This window comes from Electrona antarctica, assembly GCF_951216825.1.
Source record: "Electrona antarctica genome assembly, chromosome: 24".
Lineage (NCBI taxonomy): Eukaryota > Metazoa > Chordata > Actinopteri > Myctophiformes > Myctophidae > Electrona > Electrona antarctica.
In genome coordinates this window covers 17869839-17892338 of record NC_136803.1, presented here as the reverse complement: position 1 = coordinate 17892338, position 22500 = coordinate 17869839, and the positions used below count along the sequence as shown (strand labels likewise).

The following is a 22500-nucleotide window of genomic DNA, read 5'->3' as shown; positions in this document are numbered from 1 at the left end:
AATGCTGTTCTGTGTCATTCCGAACGCCAGAGGCGTGGAACGCACACACAACAAAGGGTGTCGGACCAGACATTCTGTGACACTCTTCCCGGCGTGTGGCTTGCATGGCCACTTCTCACTTGACCCTCGGGTGAATTGCCCATGTTGTCCAACATGCCAAAGGACTTATTTGCAATCCCCCCCCCTCAGGAGTGGTCCTTATTACCAGTAATGGGGAAGATAAACAAAAGAAAAGGCCATGCAGGTCTCCCTCCATGCCTATTGATCCCACGGAATCGATTAACCCGTTTAGACCTCAAGACGATTCTATACAAATGTCTTCTAAATCCTGACGGTTTTCTGAAAAACGCATGTTTCTATGTGTGGTTCTCAAACATTTTCATGTCAAGGACCCCCCAAAATATATGTAATTGGCCGCCGACCCCCATCTGAAAACATGTTGTTCCAGGTACCTCCTCCAGAAGCCAAAGATTTGAGTTATAAACGTTCGCTGTGAAAGAATATATATTGCGCCACATTTTCACGATTTCTCAAAAATAGCAGACCTACAAGCTCGTAGCGCGGCACTCGGTGCCGCGCTACGAGCTTGTAGATCTGCTATTTTTCAATAGCTATTAAGTATAACATAATGCTTTCCCGTTCAGAATGGATTAACTCGTTCACTGCCTAGAAAACTAATCACGTCGGAGCTGCTGCTGCTGTGCCGTCCGTCCGTCCCGAAGCCTCTCCCTGGCTACTGATTTCAACTCGGAGGTCTGAGGAAAACAAAGGAGTCTTTGAGACTGACCGAGAAGCATTAACGTTATACCCCGAGGCCCCAACGCGGTGTGAAGGAAGACCATATTATGGCACCGGCGCACCGTCAATGCGTTTGTTTGTTTGTGAACTCTGCTCCATTGGCTATGCAGTACGCCCTCCATCTATTCCACGTCTTATATAGAAGTCTCTTTCGGCCTTGTTATTTCGTTTTTTCTCCGAGTCATTTTATTGACGTTTCGACCCTGCAAATGTTGACATTCTGAACCGTCTTCCTTTTCAGTCGCATTCTTTCCTCTATCTCTCTTTCCAGCTCCGTTGAGACGGCGATTGAATTAAGGAGCTTCATGTGTGGCAAAGAATCTCACCCTGCTCTTTGCACCTGTGAACCTTTTAACGTGACAATAAAGCCTCTCTCGATCTCTTGCTCTCTTACCGCCTGTGTGTCCCCTTTGTAAGCTTCTCTTTGAACCCATTAAGACCTGGAACGCATCTACTGTATGTCACTTTAGCTTTTAGTTTTACCCGTTATTTATTAGCTTTAGAAAAATAGCAGATCTGCTATTGTTTAAAAAATCGTGAAACATGTGCGCAAAACTTTCAATATATATTCTTTCACAACGAACATTTTGAACTCAAATATTTGCTTTTTTTTGGGGGTCCGTGGCCAAATACATATCACTCTTGCCATGAAAAGGTTTGAGCACCACTTTTTCAGAAAACCGTTAGGATTTAGAAGACATTTGGAGAGTCGGGTTCTCGGTTCTCAATGGGTTCATTCCACCTGTATACCTATCTCTTGTTTGTCCCAAAGTCGCTGTGCGTCGTCCTCTACATCGGCATCTGTCTGTCTGTCTGTCTGTCTGTCTGTCTGTCTGTCTGTCTGTGCCACTCGTTCCTTTCGTCCTCGCTAAGAAAGCCCTTGAAGAAACAGAGAGTCCCGCCCTCCCCTGCAACACCCTCCCACCCACCAAGCGCACCAGCCGCCACAGGTGAAATCGAATCCAATTACGGCAATAAGTACCCATTTAAGTAATGTGTTCCGGGAGTCGGTGCGATTCATCCATCACGCTTTACACACGCACACACACATCGTGTGTGTGTGTGTGTGTGTGTGTGTGTGTGTGTGTGGGGGGGGGGGGGGGGGGGGGGGGGCTTCCACTCGTGACCACTGAAAGCTCTGGTCGCCGGTTGCTCATGAGCAACGCCATGAGGGCCAATCGAGTCTTGGTGAAAGTATAGGAAGGAAGAGAGAGAGAGAGAGAGAGAGAATGGAGGAGAGGAGAGCAGATTATCTGGAGATTCCGTCACACGCGGGTCAATAAGTGGCCGTTTGGTGGGAGCACGCTTGGCAGTTAGGTAAGCTAATGGCGGCATTAGCGTGACAGTGTTGGGGGGGTTTATGGGTAACAAAATCAAAGCACTCCGGCTGTGTGGCGTATATTGGTCACGGGCGGCGGCTGCCGCGAGAAATCCCTCAGTCCCGGGACCAAAATAATGACCTTTCCTATAGTGCCCTGTGAAAATACAGCTCCACTATAAATTATCTTTTTTACAAACTCAATCCTCTTTGGGAAAGAGCCAGAACGCTAGCGGTAAAGCTCAGCCGGCGTGCAAAGGGATGTGTGTCACGTCGTATACACATACAATGGACGCAACCTGTATGTCTTCACAACGCACCTGCGTGCGCACACGGCTCCCGGGGAGTCATTTAGTCCATTTTCGGAGGGAATAAGTAGCGCAGCCGCATTCAATCAAAGTGAAGGTAGTTAAGAGTTGAGGAACGGAAAGCCATCAGCCGCGGCGAAAATTAATCAGGACTTGTCGAGGCTGACCTTACAGCTGCTCTAACACAATATTCACAGCATCTTGTGCTAAATTTATTCCGGGGCCAATTCCGGAAGCTAGAGAGTGATTTAGCTCCTTTCCAGACAATTTAACACATTCTGGACGGGAACGCCTTTTGGTGTTTTAAAGCATTATGTTATACTTTAGCTATTGAAAAAAATAAGATCTACAAACCTACAGAGCTTGTAGGTCTGCTATTTTCTGACAAATCGTGAAAATGTGGTGCAAATCTTTGAATATATATTCTTTCACAGGGAACGTTTTTTACTCATATATCGTTGCTTCTGGGAGGTCCCTGGAACAACATATTTTCAGATGGGGGTCGGCGGCCAATTACATATATTTTTGGAGGTCCTTGACATGAAATAGCTTGAGAACCACTGACATAGAAACATGGGTTTTTCAGAAAACTGAAGCATTTGTAGAATCGTCCTCAGGTCTAAACGGCTTAATGGCCGCGACTTGTCTCCACAAAGCAGATTTGGAGTCGCGTCTGTCCCCTGAACAGATGTGCACCCAGGCAGCATGTAATGGTCCGGCGGCGGCCCTGCCAGACGGCTCTGTGTCAAAAAAACGGAGAGAACTCAGAACTCAGAACTTCCCGAGCAATTACGCCATTAACCCGTTTAGACCACATTATTCTAGAAAAACTGTTTTCTGAAAATAACCATGTTTCTATGTCAGTGGTGCTCAACCTTTTTCATGTCAAGGACCCCCATGAATTTTCTGTATTTGACCCCCGTCTGAAAATATGTTGTTCCACAGGAAACCGCCCAGAAGCAAAGATTTGAAAGAATATTCAAAGATTTGTGCCACATTTTCACGATTTTTCAAAAATAGCAGATCTATACCAGCTCGTAGCGCGGCACTCGGTGCCGCGCTACGAGCTGGTATAGATCTGCTATTTTTCAACAGCTAAAGTATAACATAATGCTTAAAACACCAATAGGGGTTCCCGCCCAGAATAGGTTAAGCATTCTGGCGCGGGGCTTTGACTGGCTTTTATTTACCGATTACGAAACGGGAGTCGGGGCATTGATCACTCCAGCTGTGTGTTTTTAATTTCTGATGACGGTACAATGAACAGGAAACACACTGTAGACGTGAGTCATCGTCATGGATTCAAACACTCACCATATTGGTGTTGTTGATTGATCGGCTGCGAAGAATCTGTTCTCAATGGAGAGCATAGCTTCGTGGCCGTGCCAGCCAAAAACGGATAAAGTAAGGCCTCACTCAGACCTTTGCAGCATTGCTGCATGCTTGTTGTATGAATTATGTGAGTGTCATGGCCGCACCAATGCATTTCCAATGGAAGTCACATGGTTTGAGGACTACATTTTGGACTACAAGCTGTTGTATGGCTTTCGGCTGTGTTTCGGCTGTGTTTCGACTGCGCCCCTCCCCCTCATACAACACAAGTGTTGTGTCAGACCATGTGACTCCCATTGGAAATGCATTGGGGCAAGCTGTGTCACACCCTTTGTATACAGCAAGCATACAGCAATCTGTTGTAAAGGTCTGAGTGAGGCCTAAGCCTCAAATAGCCCAAATAGGGTATAGCGACAGGCAGCTTGATGTACAAGTACAGCCCCTGTACAGACGCAGTATGTCGCAGGAACTTACCCCCAATCCAACCCTTGATGCCAAGCAGGGAGGCACTGGGTCCTATTTATAGTCTTTGGTATGACCCGGCCGGGGATTGAACCCCGACCTCACAAACTCAGGGTGGACACTATAACCATACGGCCACTGAGCTGGTAAAAGCTGATGCGCGCGCGCGCACACGCGCGCACGCACGCACGCACGCACGCACGCACGCACGCACACACACACACACACACACACACACACACACACACACACACACACACACACACACACACACACACACACACACACACACACACACACACACACACACACACACACACACACACACACACACACACATGCGACTATTGCACTGTGCGCTGAACCGTTGATTATGAACTTGATAAGGCTGTGTTGTGTCAAACAGTGGGAACAATAGAATGGAAGGGATTCAAACAGATTACAATGTCCCCTGAAACATGTTCCAATCTGTCTCCAGCTTGCAACGAGTGCTTTTACAATGCCATGTGTGCACACGCAATCTGTTCCCCCATTCTCTATCAAACGCACGCGCGCCAGTCCACGCACGCTTGTGCGTGCGTGGACTGGTTAAGTAATCAAACTGCAGGTGTGGGGTTGCCATGGCAATCAATTGTCTGAAGCAGAGGCTGGGAAATGTACATGGAGAGGGGACTTGTATACCATCACCAAACAAACTAATCCGACTCCTTCTAGGCCAAGGGCCCATGACCCACCCTTATGCAACACAATTTGATAGCATACAGTGGGTTGGCTCAGGGTAGAAGACAGAGTCAAGCAACTGCAAATGGGACTGACATTGGAGATTGTAAATGCAGCTCTGCCATCCATGCCCTTAGTGCCCATTTAGTGGACTGATTACCTCCAAAAGGTGAGCAATTCCCACAGACATAACACTAGAGGAAGTGTGAATAATGATCTGGTGCCACCCATGTTTATATATATATATATTATAAATATCTGTAAATCCACCTTCCACAGCACTAGGATAGAGGGCGGACTGCCCCGCCCCCTGCTATTAATTTCAATGGAAGTTGCTCAGTGGTGTTTTGAAGCACCAGGAAGAACGCTCTACTCCCCAAAAAAAATCAATTTGGGCACCACAATTTGGTGCCTAAAACGCAAAGTGCTCAATGTTAAACCCCCAGGTGCACAGGGGGTTTCCTCGCGCTAAATGCAGGGGTTGCCCGGCTGCAGTTCAGTTCCAGCTCTGACCACTATACGCCAGCCTTACTGAGTGGGGGCTTAATGGTGCGACCCTCGCCTAGCTTGGCTTGAGTTTCTCCTTACCTTGGCGATCTGCACGGACCAGTTGAGCAGCAGCTGCGAGCCGATGTTGTCCTTGTGCTCGTGCACGTAGTCCAGGAGGCAGCCGTGCGGCATGAGCTGTGTCACCAGCTGGATGGTGGGGCTCAGGCACACGCCAAGCAGACGCACCAGGTGGGGGTGCTCCATGCTGGCCATGATCAGGGCCTCCTGGGGGGAAGGGGTGTGGGGGGTGAGGGGGGTGGTTGGGTTGGAAGGGACAGGCAGAGAGAATTGTTTTTAAATGTGAGGCATTTGGTGACCAGATTTGACTGAGAGCCCATGCCATCGTAACCTGACTCCGCCAATTTTACAATTTAGGCATTTAGCAGACGCTCTTAATCCAGAGCGATTTACATTAAGCAATAACAAAAGCATGGCATACATCACATAATAAAAAGTAGTTATCATGAATCATGCGTAAACTAAGAACGTAACAGTGTAGTATCTATGTAAACTATACATACTATACTATACTATATAATATATTATACATGTGTACTATAAAGTGCTATGACTACATAAAGTGCAATTCTAGAGCTGTCTACGTAACAAGCTATAAGTCTGTTTAAAATACTATCTAAGTCTACATAATGTGCTATCTAAGGGGCTAGGCTAGGGCAAGTGCTACGGGCCAGATGGGGCAGCAGAGAGTACACTGGGTTTCCCCCCTCCTGCTCCCATCTGGGAACTCTCAGGCAGACTTGATGCCCGGCCACAAAACGGCCTGGCCAATCAGCGGCAGCTAGAGGCGGGATCAAGGCAGCACTGTGTATGCCCAGTGTACTCTCTGCTGCCCCATCTGGCGGAGTCAGGTTAATGCCATCATGCAACCTCCAGCTTTTCACCAGAGGAGAAAAACTAAATGTACTGTATTTATATTTGATCCAAAATGAGTTAATAGCAGCCACAGGCAGACTCTTCACATAATTATACTAGAGCATGCCTGAAATAGATGTCAGAGCTGAAATCGACATGTAAAAATGAAATAAATGCTTAAACATGCATGTAGCTACTGGTGTAATGCTAGAGGCCACAGAAGTGAGCCTTTCAAGCTCGTTTTCTCAACTCGCTGTTTTCTGCAAGACTCTATAATTACTCTATAAGCCATATCTCCTAAACTGGAGGGTCAAACTGAACAACCAATATGTCAATTTGAAGCTAGGATTCCTTGCTTTCAAAATGAAAATCCAATGGCAGTCGCTCAAATTAATTAATTAATTAATTAATTTCAAATTTGGCCACATATACGTAGGCTCTGCCCTGACAGCGTGTCGCATGTTCCGAGTTCCGTTTGCGACAACCTTTGCTGCATGTCTCTCCCTGCTCCCGCTTTCCTGTCAGTCTTCACTGTAACTATCAATAAAGGCACAAAAGCCAAGAAACAAAAAAGTGAGGCATTTATAGCTGATGCACTTATCCGCCGTGTCGACTATGGCAGGGGTTCTCAACCCGTGGGTCGCGACCACTTGGGGGTCGCCAAATTATTTTAGGGGGTCCCCAAAAAAATATTGAAAAAAACAAAAAAGTTTTTTTAATTTTTTTATTTTCACGATTTTTCAAAAATAGCAGACCTACAAGCTCATAGCGCGCCACTCGGTGGCACGCTATGAGCTTGTAGATCTGCTATTTTTCAATAGCTAAATTATAACAATGCTTAAAACACCAAAAGGGGTTCCCGCCCAAAATGGTTTAAGGTTATTGTAGCAGTCAATTTATATTGGGGGTCGGGAGGGGGCGGGGCGGGGGTCCCGAGACATTGCCAAAGCATTTCCGGGGGTCCCCGGCCAAAAACGTTGAGAACCCCTGGACTATGGCAACTACGTGCAAGGTATAGGGTGGGACGATATGGGTACCTCACGAGTCACGATACGATATCTGCGGCGATATTAGGCACTCGATAGTGATATCACAATATTTGATATATTGCAATATTGCGATATTCAATACATTTGCAAGAGATTTCAACAACAATTCCATTGTGGTTCACTTCATTATCATGACATACAATAGATTATAGGCAGCAACAACATTAAAAGAAATAATGGTTGTAGTTTCCGGGGGAAAAAAAGGAGGGTGGGGCATTGATTTATGAAAAAAAAAACATAAAAAGTCGAAATACAGTAACGACGTGTAATAACAGTGACGACGTGTTAGATATGATTTGCTTAAATGTCATAAATTGTAAATGAGAAATTGATTATAGTAGAATCGACATTCATATATATTCTGCAGACCCCACTTTGGAAAGCACCGTGCTATAAAATAACAAGAGGAGGAAGTAGGATCCGTTAAACCTTGCACAGGTCTTAAAAAACATACAGTAACTATATCGACCAGGAAACAGTCGATGTTGAACTTCACGAGCGGAGTTTCGCAGGGATTCAATAAAAGAGCACTTTTGGTCAAGAGACGGAGTACAAAACAGATTAGTATAAATAGTGCGATAGTGAATAAAGCCCTGGAGGAGATATGGTGTTATACGCCCCGCTAAGAACAAGATCAATCCTCGCTAACTGTACTGCAAAATGTAGGAGTGGTATTACTGCAGGCAGAGGAAGAGCTATTATCTAACCCATTTTGGGTGGGAACCCCTTTTGGTGTTTTAAACATTATTTTTATAATTTAGCTATTGAAAAATAGCAGATCTACAAGCTCATAGCGCGCCACCGAGTGGCGCGCTATGAGCTTGTAGGTCTGCTATTTTTGAAAAATCGTTAAAATGTGCCTCAAATCTGCCCAGGCGGTGGCGTAACCGTCAGGGCACCCGACTGGTAATCCAGTCGCAGTGTGCCGCGGGTTCGACTCCCGAGCCCGACACGGCCTTTACTGCATGTCTTCCCCCATCTCTCTCCCGTTTCCTGTCAGCCTGTCTGTCCCTTCAAAAAAAACAATAAAAGGCGTAAGCCGCAAAAAAAAAAAAAAAAAGTGCCTCAAATCTTTCAGAAAATTGTCATGATTTAGAAATCTTTTTTGTTTTTAATTTCGACGTCAGGCCTGAATGGGCTAAGCACGGCGTATCGGTCAATCACTGCTACTACTGTATGCAGTGGTGGAAAGTAACCCAGTACTACTTCTACTCCACTACATGTGAGAGGCACTTACAGTATGGGACTCTGTGTTTGATACAGAGACAGTCCATGGCGGTCCAGGAGAGGAGAAAAACTGTTTGATTTTTTTTAATCCAAAATGAGTTAACCCATTCTGGGCGGGAACCACTTTGGGTGTTTTAACCTATTTTGACCTGACATCAAAATTAAAAAAAAAAAGTCTTCTGAAAGAATATATATTCAAAGATTTGTGATGTCAGAACATGCCAGCTCCATGTATGGAGCCTGGGCAGGGGCCCTGTCCAGAGCCCGGGCAGAGGCCTTTTGTGGCGGTTCTGGACAACCGTGGGTCCGACCGACTCGACACCGGCCACTGCACTCCTTGTGTGGAACGCAACAACAGGGGTCTGCCATGACAATAGTCAAACTATAGGGGCCACGTTGTGCAACAGCTGTGCTGTTTCCACACAGGGCTCCCACCCTGCAGGCGCCGTGCTGAAAGAATTACTCACATTTTTAGTACGAGTATCAATACTGCAATATCGAAATACTCTGTTATACGAGTGAAAGTCTGGAATTCAAAATGTACTTGAGCAAAAGTACAAAGGTTTTGGCATTAGAATGTACTAGGAGATCCACATGCAGAACAGAGGTATTGGCATTAGAATGTACTAGGAGGTCCTCATGCAGAACAGAGGTATTGGCATTAGAATGTACTAGGAGGTCCTCATGCAGAACATAGGTTTTGGCATTAGAATGTACTAGGAGATCCTCATGCAGAACAGAGGCATTGGCATTAGAATGTACTAGGAGGTCCTCATGCAGAACAGAGGTATTGGCATTAGAATGTACTAGGAGATCCTCATGCAGAACAGAGGTATTGGCATTAGAATGTACTAGGAGATCCTCATGCAGAACAGAGGCATTGGCATTAGAATGTACTAGGAGGTCCTCATGCAGAACAGAGGTATTGGCATTAGAATGTACTAGGAGGTCCTCATGCAGAACAGAGGTATTGGCATTAGAATGTACTAGGAGGTCCTCATGTAGAACAGAGGTATTGGCATTAGAATGTACTAGGAGGTCCTCATGCAGAACAGAGGTATTGGCATTAGAATGTACTACTAGGAGATCCTCATGCAGAACAGAGGTATTGGCATTAGAATGTACTAGGAGATCCTCATGCAGAACAGAGGTATTGGCATTAGAATGTACTAGTAGGAGGTCCTCATGCAGAACAGAGGTATTGGCATTAGAATGTACTAGTAGGAGATCCACATGCAGAACAGAGGTGTTGGCATTAGAATGTACTACTAGGAGATCCTCATGCAGAACAGAGGTATTGGCATTAGAATGTACTAGGAGATCCTCATGCAGAACAGAGGTTTTGGCATTAGAATGTACTAGGAGATCCTCATGCAGAACAGAGGTTTTGGCATTAGAATGTACTACTAGGAGATCCTCATGCAGAACAGAGGTTTTGGCATTAGAATGTACTACTAGGAGATCCTCATGCAGAACAGAGGTTTTGGCATTAGAATGTACTAGGAGATCCTCATGCAGACTAGAGGTATTGGCATTAGAATGTACTAGGAGATCCTCATGTAGAACAGAGGTATTGGCATTAGAATGTACTAGGAGGTCCTCATGAAGAACAGAGGTATTGGCATTAGAATGTACTAGGAGGTCCTCATGCAGAACAGAGGTTTTGGCATTAGAATGTACTAGGAGATCCACGTGCAGAACAGAGGTATTGGCATTAGAATGTACTAGGAGATCCTCGTGCAGAACAGAGGTATTGGCATTAGAATGTACTAGGAGGTCCTCATGCAGAACAGATGTATTGGCATTAGAATGTACTAGGAGATCCTCATGCAGAACAGAGGTATTGGCATTAGAATGTACTAGGAGGTCCTCATGCAGAACAGAGGTATTGGCATTAGAATGTACTAGGAGGTCCTCATGAAGAACAGAGGTATTGGCATTAGAATGTACTAGGAGATCCTCATGCAGAACAGAGGTATTGGCATTAGAATGTACTGGTCCTCATGCAGAACAGAGGTATTGGCATTAGAATGTACTAGGAGGTCCTCATGCAGAACAGATGTATTGGCATTAGAATGTACTAGGAGGTCCTCATGCAGAACAGATGTATTGGCATTAGAATGTACTACTAGGAGATCCACATGCAGAACAGAGGTATTGGCATTAGAATGTACTAGGAGGTCCTCATGCAGAACAGAGGTATTGGCATTAGAATGTACTAGGAGGTCCTCATGCAGAACAGAGGTATTGGCATTAGAATGTACTAGGAGGTCCTCATGCAGAACAGAGGTATTGGCATTAGAATGTACTAGGAGGTCCTCATGCAGAACAGAGGTATTGGCATTAGAATGTACTAGGAGGTCCTCATGCAGAACAGATGTATTGGCATTAGAATGTACTACTAGGAGATCCACATGCAGAACAGAGGTATTGGCATTAGAATGTACTACTAGGAGATCCTCATGCAGAACAGATGTATTGGCATTAGAATGTACTACTAGGAGATCCACATGCAGAACAGATGTATTGGCATTAGAATGTACTACTAGGAGATCCACATGCAAAACAGAGCACTTATTCAGAAAATATATATATTTATATATATATATATATATATATTTATGTCACCAGACCTTTAACTCTGAGATGTATAGTGGCGCAGAAGTATAAATGATCGACAAGTGGAAATACACAAGTAAAGTAAAAGTACCCACAAGGCTGTACTTAAGTACAGTACTCAACAGTGATGTAAAGAAACATTTACTCAGGTACTGTACTTTTTTTTCTCCAATTTCCAATACAAAATGTACTTCTACTCCACGACATGGGGCTTGAAAACCAGATGCTGCAACTCAAGGGAGTATCCTTTAGTGACATTTCAAAACATCTCAGAGGCAAATATTGTACTTTTACTCCACTACATTAATTTGAAAACTTTAGTTACTAGTTTGAAAATAGCAGATCTACAATGCGACGCATTGTGAGCTTGTAGATCTGCTATTTTCAAAAGATTGTTATACATTTGATAACTTAAAAACGGGACATTCTGCATAATGAGTACCTTCTACTTTGTGTACTTATGCATCATTATGTATTATACGTTTTGATGCCGAAAGTCCTGCCCTTTTACTCGAGTACATTTTGAATACGGGACTTCTACTTGTAACGGAGTACATCCACATTGCAGTATTGACACTGTTTTTACTTTTAACCCATTTAGACCTGAGCTGGATGGATGTCAGTGGTTCTCAAACATTTTCATGTCAAGGACCCCAGAAACTATATGTAATTGTCTGCCGACCCCCATCTGAAAATATGTAGTTCCAGGGACCCCCCCAGAAGCAAAGATTTGAGTTGAAAACGTTCGCTCTGAAAGAATATATATTCCAAAGTTGCGCCACATTTTCACGATTTAAAAAAAATAGCAGATCTACAAGCTCATAGCTCTATGAGCTTGTAGATCTGCTATTTTTCAATAGCTAAAGCATAACAAACACCAAAAAGGGTTCCCGTCCAAAATAGGTTAAAGTAAAACAATTGAGCACAAGTATACACTACTCAAGTAATTCTACTTCTTCCACCACCCGTTCGTTGACTACGTTCCTTCATTGGTGCACACAGAGCATTCTGGCTGCTTCGTGAGAGGCATGTGGAATAACGTCTCGCTGGTCGGAGAAGAAGAACTCTGCTACAGCCCTCGTAATTAAGTGTTATTTATCAATAATTCAATAGCAGTGAAGGAGCATTGCGAGATGCCGAATCGCACGCGGAATTCTTTTGAATTGCACATATATATACACCGACGCCGCGGCCTTGAAGACACCGGTGGCTATATCTAATTTGACACACCAACTGCTGCTGGACTTGCTGCTTATCCCATTTTGGGCGGGAACCCCTTTTGGTGTTAGCATTATGTTATGCTTTAGCTATTGAAAAATAGCAGATCTACAAGCTCATAGCGCGCCACCGAGTGGCGCGCTACGAGCTTGTAGGTCTGCTATTTTTGAAAAATCGAAGAACGACTGACATAGAAACATAGCTCTTTCAGAAAACTGTCAGGATGTAGAAGACATTTTTAGAATCTGATCTCAGGTCAAAATGGGTTATGCATGAAAATATATATACCGTTTTAATCATCTGCTTGTCCAGAAACTCGACCGATGTGCGTGCGCGTTAGGTTTGGGCGTCCTGCCTTGGCCCTTGCTCTCTCTCTCTGCCCAGGGTGGGTTTGCGCTGTCAAGTACTGTAAATGGGTGGCTCTCCCTGGATTTGAAAAACTATTCTATTCTGCTCTGTATAGCTCCTCTATCCTCACTCCCACAAGTACTGTATGTAAAGAAGGAAAGAACATCTATATGAAGGTAATGTTGCAAAGTTTGAGAGCATGTAGATTTGATTTGAGCATAAAAAAAGCATTCTACAAACATTTGCACAATATTTGTAGATCAGTAGATTTGACAAAATAAACAATTATTGTGCCACTGGCTACATCATGTGACTTCAGACTATGTGCATGGATTACAGGTTAAAATTTAATTTATTTCTATTCCAACATAATAATGTTGCCTCTAAAATCAGTTTTGCGTCTAGACCCGGCGGATTACACACACACACACACACACACACACACACACACACACACACACACACACACACACACACACACACACACACACACACACACACACACACACACACACACACACACACACACACACACACACACACACACACACACACACACACACACCTATCAGAGAGGACTGAGGAGTATTTCCAACCCCTCGGGTGGGCCGATAAGTAGATGAAGTGCAGTTTTAAATTTAGATGCTAAAGACGGGGCTAGACGGGGGAGCGCATGCAGTGATGGAGCTGGTGTGCGTGCACGCGTGCGTGTGTGTGTGTTGGCTGATTGTGTCTGTGAGGAGAGGAGAGGAGAGGAGGAGAGGAGAGGAGAGGAGAGGAGAGGAGAGGAGAGGAGAGGAGAGGAGAGGAGAGGAGAGGAGAGGAGTAAGGAAAGGAGGCGAACGAGGCGAAGGTCAGAGATGAAAGGACAGCTAGGGGAGAAGGTAAGGAGGTAAGGAGAGCAGGACAGAGAGACAGAATAGGGACAGGAGAGCCTGCAGGCAGGTGGAAGTCCAGGCTCTTTCTGGGCCTTTTCTCCATGGGCCCCTATAGCTCTTTGACTTCAGTAGAGCCTGTTGGGCCCCAAAGCAGCACTACATCTATACACTTCATAGAGAGCCTGTTGGGCCCCAAAGCAGCCCCCTGCATGCAGCACTATACATCTACACTTCATAAAGACACCTGCCGGCCTCCCTGACACTCCCCGCTCCACACTACACTGATGCTGTCACCTAGAAGACGGCCGTGTGCCCTGCAACTCTGGATCAATGGACACTGGCTATAGGGAGGGGGAGAGAGAGGGGGAGAGGGAGGGGGGGGGGGGGAGAGAGAGAGAGAGAGGGAGGGGGGGGGGGGGAGAGAGAGAGAGAGGGGGAGAGGGAGAGGGAGGGGGGGGGGAGAGAGAGGGGGAGAGGGAGAGGGAGAGAGGGAGGGAGAGAGAGAGAGAGATGGGGAGAGAGAGAGAGAGAGAGAACAGAGAGAGATGGGGGGGGGAGAGAGAGAGAGAGAGAGCGAGAGAGAGAGAGAGAGAGAGAGAGAGAGAGAGAGAGAGAGATGTGAAGTGAAAGGTGGACAGGGAGGTAAGAAGAGGAAAGAGAGATCGAGACTCGTTCTGGGCTTTGATCCAAAAAGACAGGGGAGTTGCACACGGTCTGGGGCTAAACTCTGCCCTGGCTTCACACTCCCAGGGCAGGGTGTGTGTGTGTGTGTGTGTGTGTGTGTGTGTGTGTGTCTCACTTTCCCCCTCGTCTCCCTGAGCGTTGACCTCCATTACTGCCGCCTGACCCCCTCTTTCCTGTCTAGCTCACTACACAAGACACTGACACATCCAAGCATGTGCACACGTGCACACCCACACACACACACACACACACACACACACACACACACACACGCACACACACATACGTGTTGGGGTGGGGGGGGGGGATCTCACCCATGGCTGCATACTGAATTTAACACACGTTTTGCAACCTGCAATCTTATTGAAATACAGTGTGTGCAAACACGCATATCAGCAAGAATCTAATGGTGTAGCCTGACCGGTATCAGGGGAAAATGTGTGTGTGTGCGTGCGTGTTTTAAGTATGTAAAAAGCATGGAGGGAAGTGCAATAAACAGATTGATAGCTAAGGTTTACGGTTGAAGGACAGATCACAGTGCATGTGAGTCTGTTTAGGAGTGCGTGGCGTGGTGTGGCATGCGTGGGTGCGTGCGTGCGTGCGTGCGTGCGTGCGTGCGTGCGTGCGTGCGTGCGTGCGTGCGTGCGTGCGTGCGTGCGTGCGTGCGTGCGTGCGTGCGTGCGTGCGTGCGTGCGTGGCGTGCGTGCGTGCGTGCGTGCGTGCGTGCGTGCGTGCGTGCGTGCGTGCGTGCGTGCGTGCGTGCGTGCGTGCGTGCGTGCGTAGCTGGCACTCTAGTATCCCAGTGGCAGATCGTGAGTCTGCCTTTAGATTGCTGTTTAACCAGAAGACAGCCATATTGGACCCTGGATGGACCCCCCCCCCCCCACGCTGGTGAGGGAGGAGAGGAGAGTGTGATGAGTGAGAGGAGAGGACTCTCTCTATCTCTCTCTCTCCCTCCCTCCCTCCCACCCTCTCGTCGTTTTCCACTCTCTCGCCCATCCCCATTTCAGCCCAGATTCCAATAAAGCCAATGCCTCATAAACAAGTGGTGTTTTTAATAGTGCCTCATAGCTCGATACATATAACCCGACTCCACATTGTGGTGGCGGAGATCGAGTTCACTTTATTACCCTGATCCGTGTCTGTCTGAGAGACTCTGCTTCCCATAAGAATTTACCACCGAGCCACGCGTTCCCACAAAGCCACAGGCTCGGTCGGCCAATCCATTGACAAGGCTGACGCTTTATAGCACGCGCGCACTTCCACGCATGTATACACACACGCGCGCACACACACGCGTGCGCGATGGGCCGATGGCCTCCACGCAGACTTATATACAGTATGTTCCCGTATAGGTATATTTGCACTCGCACAGGCACAGCACGCACACACATAAACACAAATGCATATAATATAAACATTTGATGAAGTTGACCTCCCTAGGGAGGTCCTCGATGCACGTCCCACTGGGAGGAGACCAAGGCGCAGATGGAGAGATTACATCGACTCACTGGCCTTGGAACGTCTCAGGATTAGAGTCACTAATGTTGCTCTGGAGAGGGAAGTCTGTAGCTCTCTGGTGAAGCTGTTGCCCGACTACGGATAAGCGGTTGAAGATGGATGGATGGATGGATTTGATGAAGTGATAATAAATGGATACTTACATCCATGAACTCCACGTTGGCTTTGGGTCCGGTGGTCTCGTTGAGGATCTTGATGGCCACTGGGATCTTTACCGTCTCGCCCTCGGGCACCCAGATTCCCTGAGAGATACAAGCAAGGACGGTGTCAGTGAGCGCATGCACGCACGCGCACACACGCACGTGCGCGCATGATTTGTGGTGCCTTATGTTATGATTTTAATTAAAAAAACATGTGAGAGTCAATTTGAACGTAAAGATCACGTCATATCCATTAGCCACATGAATGCGTAAATCGAACATAGGTTTCACTGTGTGACTACAGTATAAGTATATAGCTATAGCCATTGATTTGGTGAATGCTTCCCATTCTCGGCTGCTAATGACAAAGTGTGTGATTAAAATTAACTAGTAGGCCTATACACAGATATCACGCAAGTCTGGAACGATGCAAGTTGGGAATACATAACCAACCGTTTGTGTGCAATAATAATACTTCTTTACCTCATCATCATCTTATTAATGTATACTCGGAGGCGGAGGTTACAATACACAAAATACAGTCAAAAACAATACATCCAACACAATACATTATAAATCAGGATAGATTACAAAGGAACTTTATGTCAATCAAATAAAATAAATCAATTGAAGCAGGAGCAATCACGGGATGACCGAAAGATGGCAACGAGCTCAGTTTTAAAGAGTTTTGGAGTTCATTCCACGAAGTTGGGCCACTGACAGAGAAAGATGTCCTTGCAGATCTGAAGTGTTGGGACTAGTCTCAGGCTTATATGTCACATTTTCTCACAACGCCATAACTTATCACTTCTGGTGATGCCAGAATCTTTCAGAATAAAGGCACTAGAGTTCCAAGCAGATGAGGGAGATTTTACTCTGAAACCCCTGCCTTCCATTTCCCCCCAAAACCATGACTACATCGCCAACGTAAGTCTGAAGTCTGAAGCGTCAACCCTATTAATGCCAGGAACGTGGAATTACGTTAATTTATCCACCCCGCGCCATGTGCCAGAACGTGGAATTCCGTCTTTTATTTAATTCGGTCATTTAATCCGGTAATTAAAAATATGTTGTTTTGTTTGATTTAGATTTTTTAAGTGAACTTCAGTCTTTCTTAAATGTCATTTAATCCGGTAATTAAAAATATGTTTTTGTTTTGTTTTATTTTTATTTTTTTGCGTTTACTCACATGTTAAGACAGCCTCCACACAAATCCGACGCGCACACGGCCGCGCACACGGCCGTGCACACGGCCGTGCACACGTCCATGCACTCGCTAAAATACAGTTTTTGGGAGGTTATTATTCTCTGTTCTTACATCGCACGGTCGAAAACTCCTCCATTGCGGCTGCTAGCTCCGCTGCCTACACTGAGCGTGGATACAGGGGGCTGGGGGGCTGCACTTCCTGGTTGCAGACAAGGACTGTCTAAAGAGGACGAGACGCGAAGACCGTACGGGCGACGCCATGTTGCTTATGGTGCTCCATGGAAGGAAAGAAACATGCGCAGTTGAGACCAAGGAAGCTGAACGCGGAAGTGTTGGCTGCATATAGCCCATTGCGCATGTTTCTTTCCTTCCATGGAGCACCATAAGCAACATGGCGTCGCCCGTACGGTATTCGTGTCTCGTCCTCTTTAGACAGTCCTTGGTTGCAGAGGATCTCTTCTTCTACTTTGGTATTTTGCACATTTGACTGGCACTGGCCTCACGATCCCCGCCCTTGTGGCGGGGAGGGAATGTGTTAATATTGTATAACCGAGATGCATGATGAAGTCAGACATTAGAACAGAACATCTGCGTTCACATTATGAAAATTGCTCGACATATGCAAGTTAGTATCTGGCAGTTTCTACATGCTGGGGACCCAGACTCAACATTTTTAACATAAAAACCAACATGTCACAATGGGGCTCTATGGGGGCTGGCAATTAGACTAAAAGGCTGTTTTCCCCAGAAAAACCACTGTATTTGACGTCTGTACGTGAGAACAATATCCCGATTCTCATGAGGTGTACGTACGCATGAGCAAATTACTGAAAACAATTATTGTTATTGAGTTGTTATTGAGTCGTAAGAATTGTTTCCGAGTTATGGTGCTTATTGACTATAATCCTGCTAAAATAGTCGTGATCCACATTTTTTTAATTACACAAAATATCCATGCATGACATCTCATGGATTTTGGGGATTTCCACGCAGCAGTTTGAAAACCGACACCTGCCTGCGTGTCGAAAGGTCGCTATAAAATGACTTAATTATAGATTTGTGGTGGATTATCCCATTTTGGGCGGGAACCCCTTTTGGTGTTTTAAACATTATGTTATAATTTAGCTATTGAAAAATAGCAGATCTACAAGCTCGTAGCGCGCCACTCGGTGGCACGCTATGAACTTGTAGGTCTGCTATTTTTGAAAAATCGTGAAAATATTTATTTCAGAAAACTGGAGGATTTAGAAGATTTTTTTTAAATTTTGAGGTCAGGCCTAAATGGATTATGCACGCTTGCAGACACAAAAAAAACCCGGAAACAAAACAAAACCCTGAGCAATAAAATAAATAGAACTATAAACAGTGGCTTCCTGCTGATAGCTGCGCTAATGCAATATTTATTCAGTTGAGATTGCCGAGTGTACACAGGTGGCATAAATAAGTTTGTTCGAGGGCGGAACGGATCGACTCGCCGAAGGGGAACAGTATATTTTTGCCAATGTTTCCCGGTCCGATCAGTGCTGCGCACCACCACCACCACCACAATAGGCCGCGGGGGTCTCATCCATAAGAGCTTTATCGTACGTGAGGTTTGTGCCGATTGGTCGGAATCCTTCGAGCTGTGATTTATGAAAGCATTGATTTGGGTGTCAGAAATCAGCAGACGGCCGATTGATTTCCTCCAATTCGTGGTGATGATCTATCAAAGTATAAAAAGTCTGTCCCAAAAGAAAAAGGGGGGGGGGGGGGGAATCTCATTATCTCCGAATCCTTTTCACTTGTTTCTTATTTATTTTTTTATTCTACCCTTTAAAATGATCACAGAATGCAATTTAGTTTAACCCATTCTGGGCGGGAACCCCTTTTTGTGTTTTCAGCATTATGTTATACTGTAGCTGTTAGCAGATCTACAAGCTCGTAGCGCAGCACCGAGTGCCACGCTACGAGGTCTGCTATTTTAGAAAAATCGTGAAAATGTGGCCCAAATGTTTGAATATATTCTTTCAGAGTGAACGTTTTTAACTCAAATCTTTGCTTCTGGGGGGGGGGTCCCTGGAACAACATATTTTCAGATTGGGGGGTCGGCGGCCAATTACATATATTTTTTGGGGTCCAAGACATGAAATATTGAGCAACACAGATATAGAAAACATATGTATTTCAGAAAACTGTCTCTCAAGACATTTGTAGAATCGTCCTCAGGTCTAAATGGGTTAACCCATTCTGGACGGGAACCCCTTTTGGTGTTTTAAACATTGTTATAATTTAGCTATTGAAAAATGGCAGATCTACAAGCTCATAGCGCGCCACCGAGTGGCGCGCTACGAGCTTGTAGGTCTGCTATTTTTGAAAAATCGTGAAAATATTTATTTCAGAAAACTGGAGGATTTAGAAGAAATGTTTTAAATTTCGTCCTCAGGTCCAAATGGGTTAAAGTCCAAGAACATGAATACAGGGGGGACCGAAACCACCCATCTTCCTGCCATTAGATGACCTACCTAGCGACGGCGATCGATGGGCCTCACCGAGAGGATTCACCATGAATTAGGTCCCAACGTAGGGTCATTTGAGGATATACTGCTGCTGCCGCCGGCCACTAACCTTGTACTATCGTACATATTCAATCTTTTTATGTTTTAACCCATTTTGACCTGAGATCAGATTCTAAAAATGTCTTCTACATCCTGACAGTTTTCTGAAAAAGCTATGTTTCTATGTCAGTCGTTCTTCGATTTTTCAAAAATAGCAGACCTACAGGTTCGTAGCGCGCCACTCGGTGGCGCGCTATGAGCTTGTAGATCTGCTATTTTTCAATAGCTAAAGCATAACATAATGCCAACACCAAAAGGGGTTCCCGCCCAGAATGGGTTAATTTAGTTCATAAATGAATTCCCTATATTTCGTGCTTTGTTTGTTGTATGACAGTACTGCGTATACTGCCAAGCGATGCAAGCGAGCGAACAATGAAATCTCAATAGAAAACATGTTTTTTTTCTCCCAATGAGACTGTCCTGACGTCTCAGCGTGGTAAGTGGCATTTATATAGCGCCTTTATCCAAGGTGCTTTACCTATAGATTGTGCGTTACATTGACCCATTCACACACACACACACATCCACACACCGATGACGGGGGAAACCATGCAAGGCAGCAACCTGCACATCGGGAGCAATTAGGGGTTCAGTGTCTTCCTCAAGGACACCTCGACACTAACTCTGGGGGAGCCCGGGTTCGAACTGAGAACCTCCCATCCGGCCACTCTACCCCTGTGTGCAACGACGTTGTCCACGCCTCCTATAGTCGCTCGCAGAGTCTCTATTTGAGCGAGGTTTCACGGCACACTTTTATTGGTTGAGATCCACACGCTACAATTTGTTGGTTATTTGATTGGTTAAGGCTGCGTCGCAACGCAATGACCGACGCTCCACGTGAGGAAGGTTTTTCCGCGCAATATCACAGTCGGAAGGCTCACTCCTTGCCTGTGTAGAGGAGGTGAAAGTACACAATCTAAATATTGGAATGTTGCGCGTGACACACACACACACACACACACACGCACACACGTACCTTGTAGACCGTTCCAAAGGCTCCAGAGCCGAGGATCTTGACTCTCTTCAGCTCGGTCTCCTTCAGGATGCGGAGCTGGGCCTGGTTGGGGGCCGTCCCGCTGGGGGTCAGGGGCTCCACCAGCTGAGGATGAGCGCACGCACACGCACACGCGCACGCGCACACGCACACACACACACACACACACACACACACACACACACACACACACATACACACACACACACCATAGCAACGGTCAGTTTGTTTACATCCACAGCATAGCAACGGTCAATCGTGTTGTAGTGCTCGAGACCTTGACTCGTCTCGACTCGACATTTTCATTTGCTCGGTCTCGTCTTGGTCTCGCCCCAAATTTGACTGAATCAATATGAAACATTAAAAGGCCCCATAGGAGGGGCCCCTCAAAAACACAAAAAGTGAAAATATGGAGATAGGAGGTTCCTGCCCAACAGAATATACAACAAACACAGTACTACTGTAGGTGACATCGGAAAATAACTCAATTCACCACTTTTATTTTTGAGTGGTGCAACCACTCCAAGGAACAGCAACGTCCATGTTAACCTACCTATGTGACTATGTGACTATGTGACTATGAGTAGCAGTAGGGGCAAAAGTGGCGCTGTTGTGCCAGAAACAGAGCGAGAGAGATAGTGGTGCACTGTTGCCTGCTAATGAGAGAGAGAGAGAGAGAGAGAGAGACAGGTGTGATTTGTTTTTCTTTTCCGCTGTCAAGAGTTAAACTAACAGGATCATGCCGCATGCATACTCCAACGACTGCATCTGAGCATCAGGTACAATTACAGTGGGGTCTCTCAGTGGCGTCTCGCCAGCTGCGTGCGCGCGCGCGCACACACACACACACACACACACACACACACACACACACACACACACACACACACACACACACACACACACACACACACACACACACACACACACACACACACACACACACACACACACACACACACACACACACACACACGACAAGACAATGTGCGATATGCAGGGAGGCGCTGAACAGAACTCCTCCACGCCTGTCTGACTGCCAAATAACAGCTGACACCCAGCAGTGTCCACACCAGCTGCCGCGCTGCGCTGCGCCGGCGCCCGTCCTCGCTATAGCTAGAGTCATCATCATGTGAAGCCCCGACCCCCCCCGCCCCCCCACTTCAGTGAGCTCTCTCTAGTCCCCCCCCCCCCCCCCTCCCCCCCACGCACTTACAAATAAACACCACCACCCGACACCTGTAGCCATGCAGGGCTGGGAAGCCAAGCGGGACGGGGGGAGGGAGGGGTGGGTTCTGGAGGGGTGAGGGCGTAGGGGTAGAGACAGAGTCAGAGTCGGCGAGCGCTTTTATCACAGCAATCGAAGCCCGTCAGATCGGGGGTTTTGTCGGCGAGCGCCAAAAAAGCTCCCGAGCAAATATCGTGCAGCGTGTATAGGGGCCATCCGGAGAACCTGTCAACAAAATTTGGGCTCCTTTCTCGAGGACTTGGTCCTTTTTTGGAATTGCTATTTATTTTCTTCCGCCAAAAATAGCAGTTCTGGCTGAACCGTGTATGAGTCTTCAAGAACCTGTACCTGCCCCTCACTATAAAAAAACGACCCTGTCACAATTCCATGGTCTTTTTCTCAAGTTTAGTCTTCCATGTTTCTTGTGCATATT

The 22500-nt window shown here is 46.1% G+C and overlaps 1 protein-coding gene across 4 annotated transcripts in view; it reads right to left on the bottom strand.

Annotated features, from left to right (window-relative positions):
- Positions 1-22500, bottom strand: part of LOC306917336 (receptor tyrosine-protein kinase erbB-4-like) — a 467869-nt gene that overhangs the window by 64693 nt on the left and 380676 nt on the right. For 2 of the 4 annotated variants that reach the window (XM_079495511.1, XM_079495513.1), the window contains exons 18-20: positions 20822-20944; positions 16048-16146; positions 5527-5712 (exon numbers count right to left, since the gene is read on the bottom strand). In XM_079495511.1, coding sequence (XP_079351637.1) covers positions 5527-5712; positions 16048-16146; positions 20822-20944 — 408 coding nt within the window. The remainder of the gene's footprint in view (positions 1-5526; positions 5713-16047; positions 16147-20821; positions 20945-22500) is intronic. The other 2 variants (XM_079495512.1, XM_079495514.1) reach the window with 1 other exon arrangement.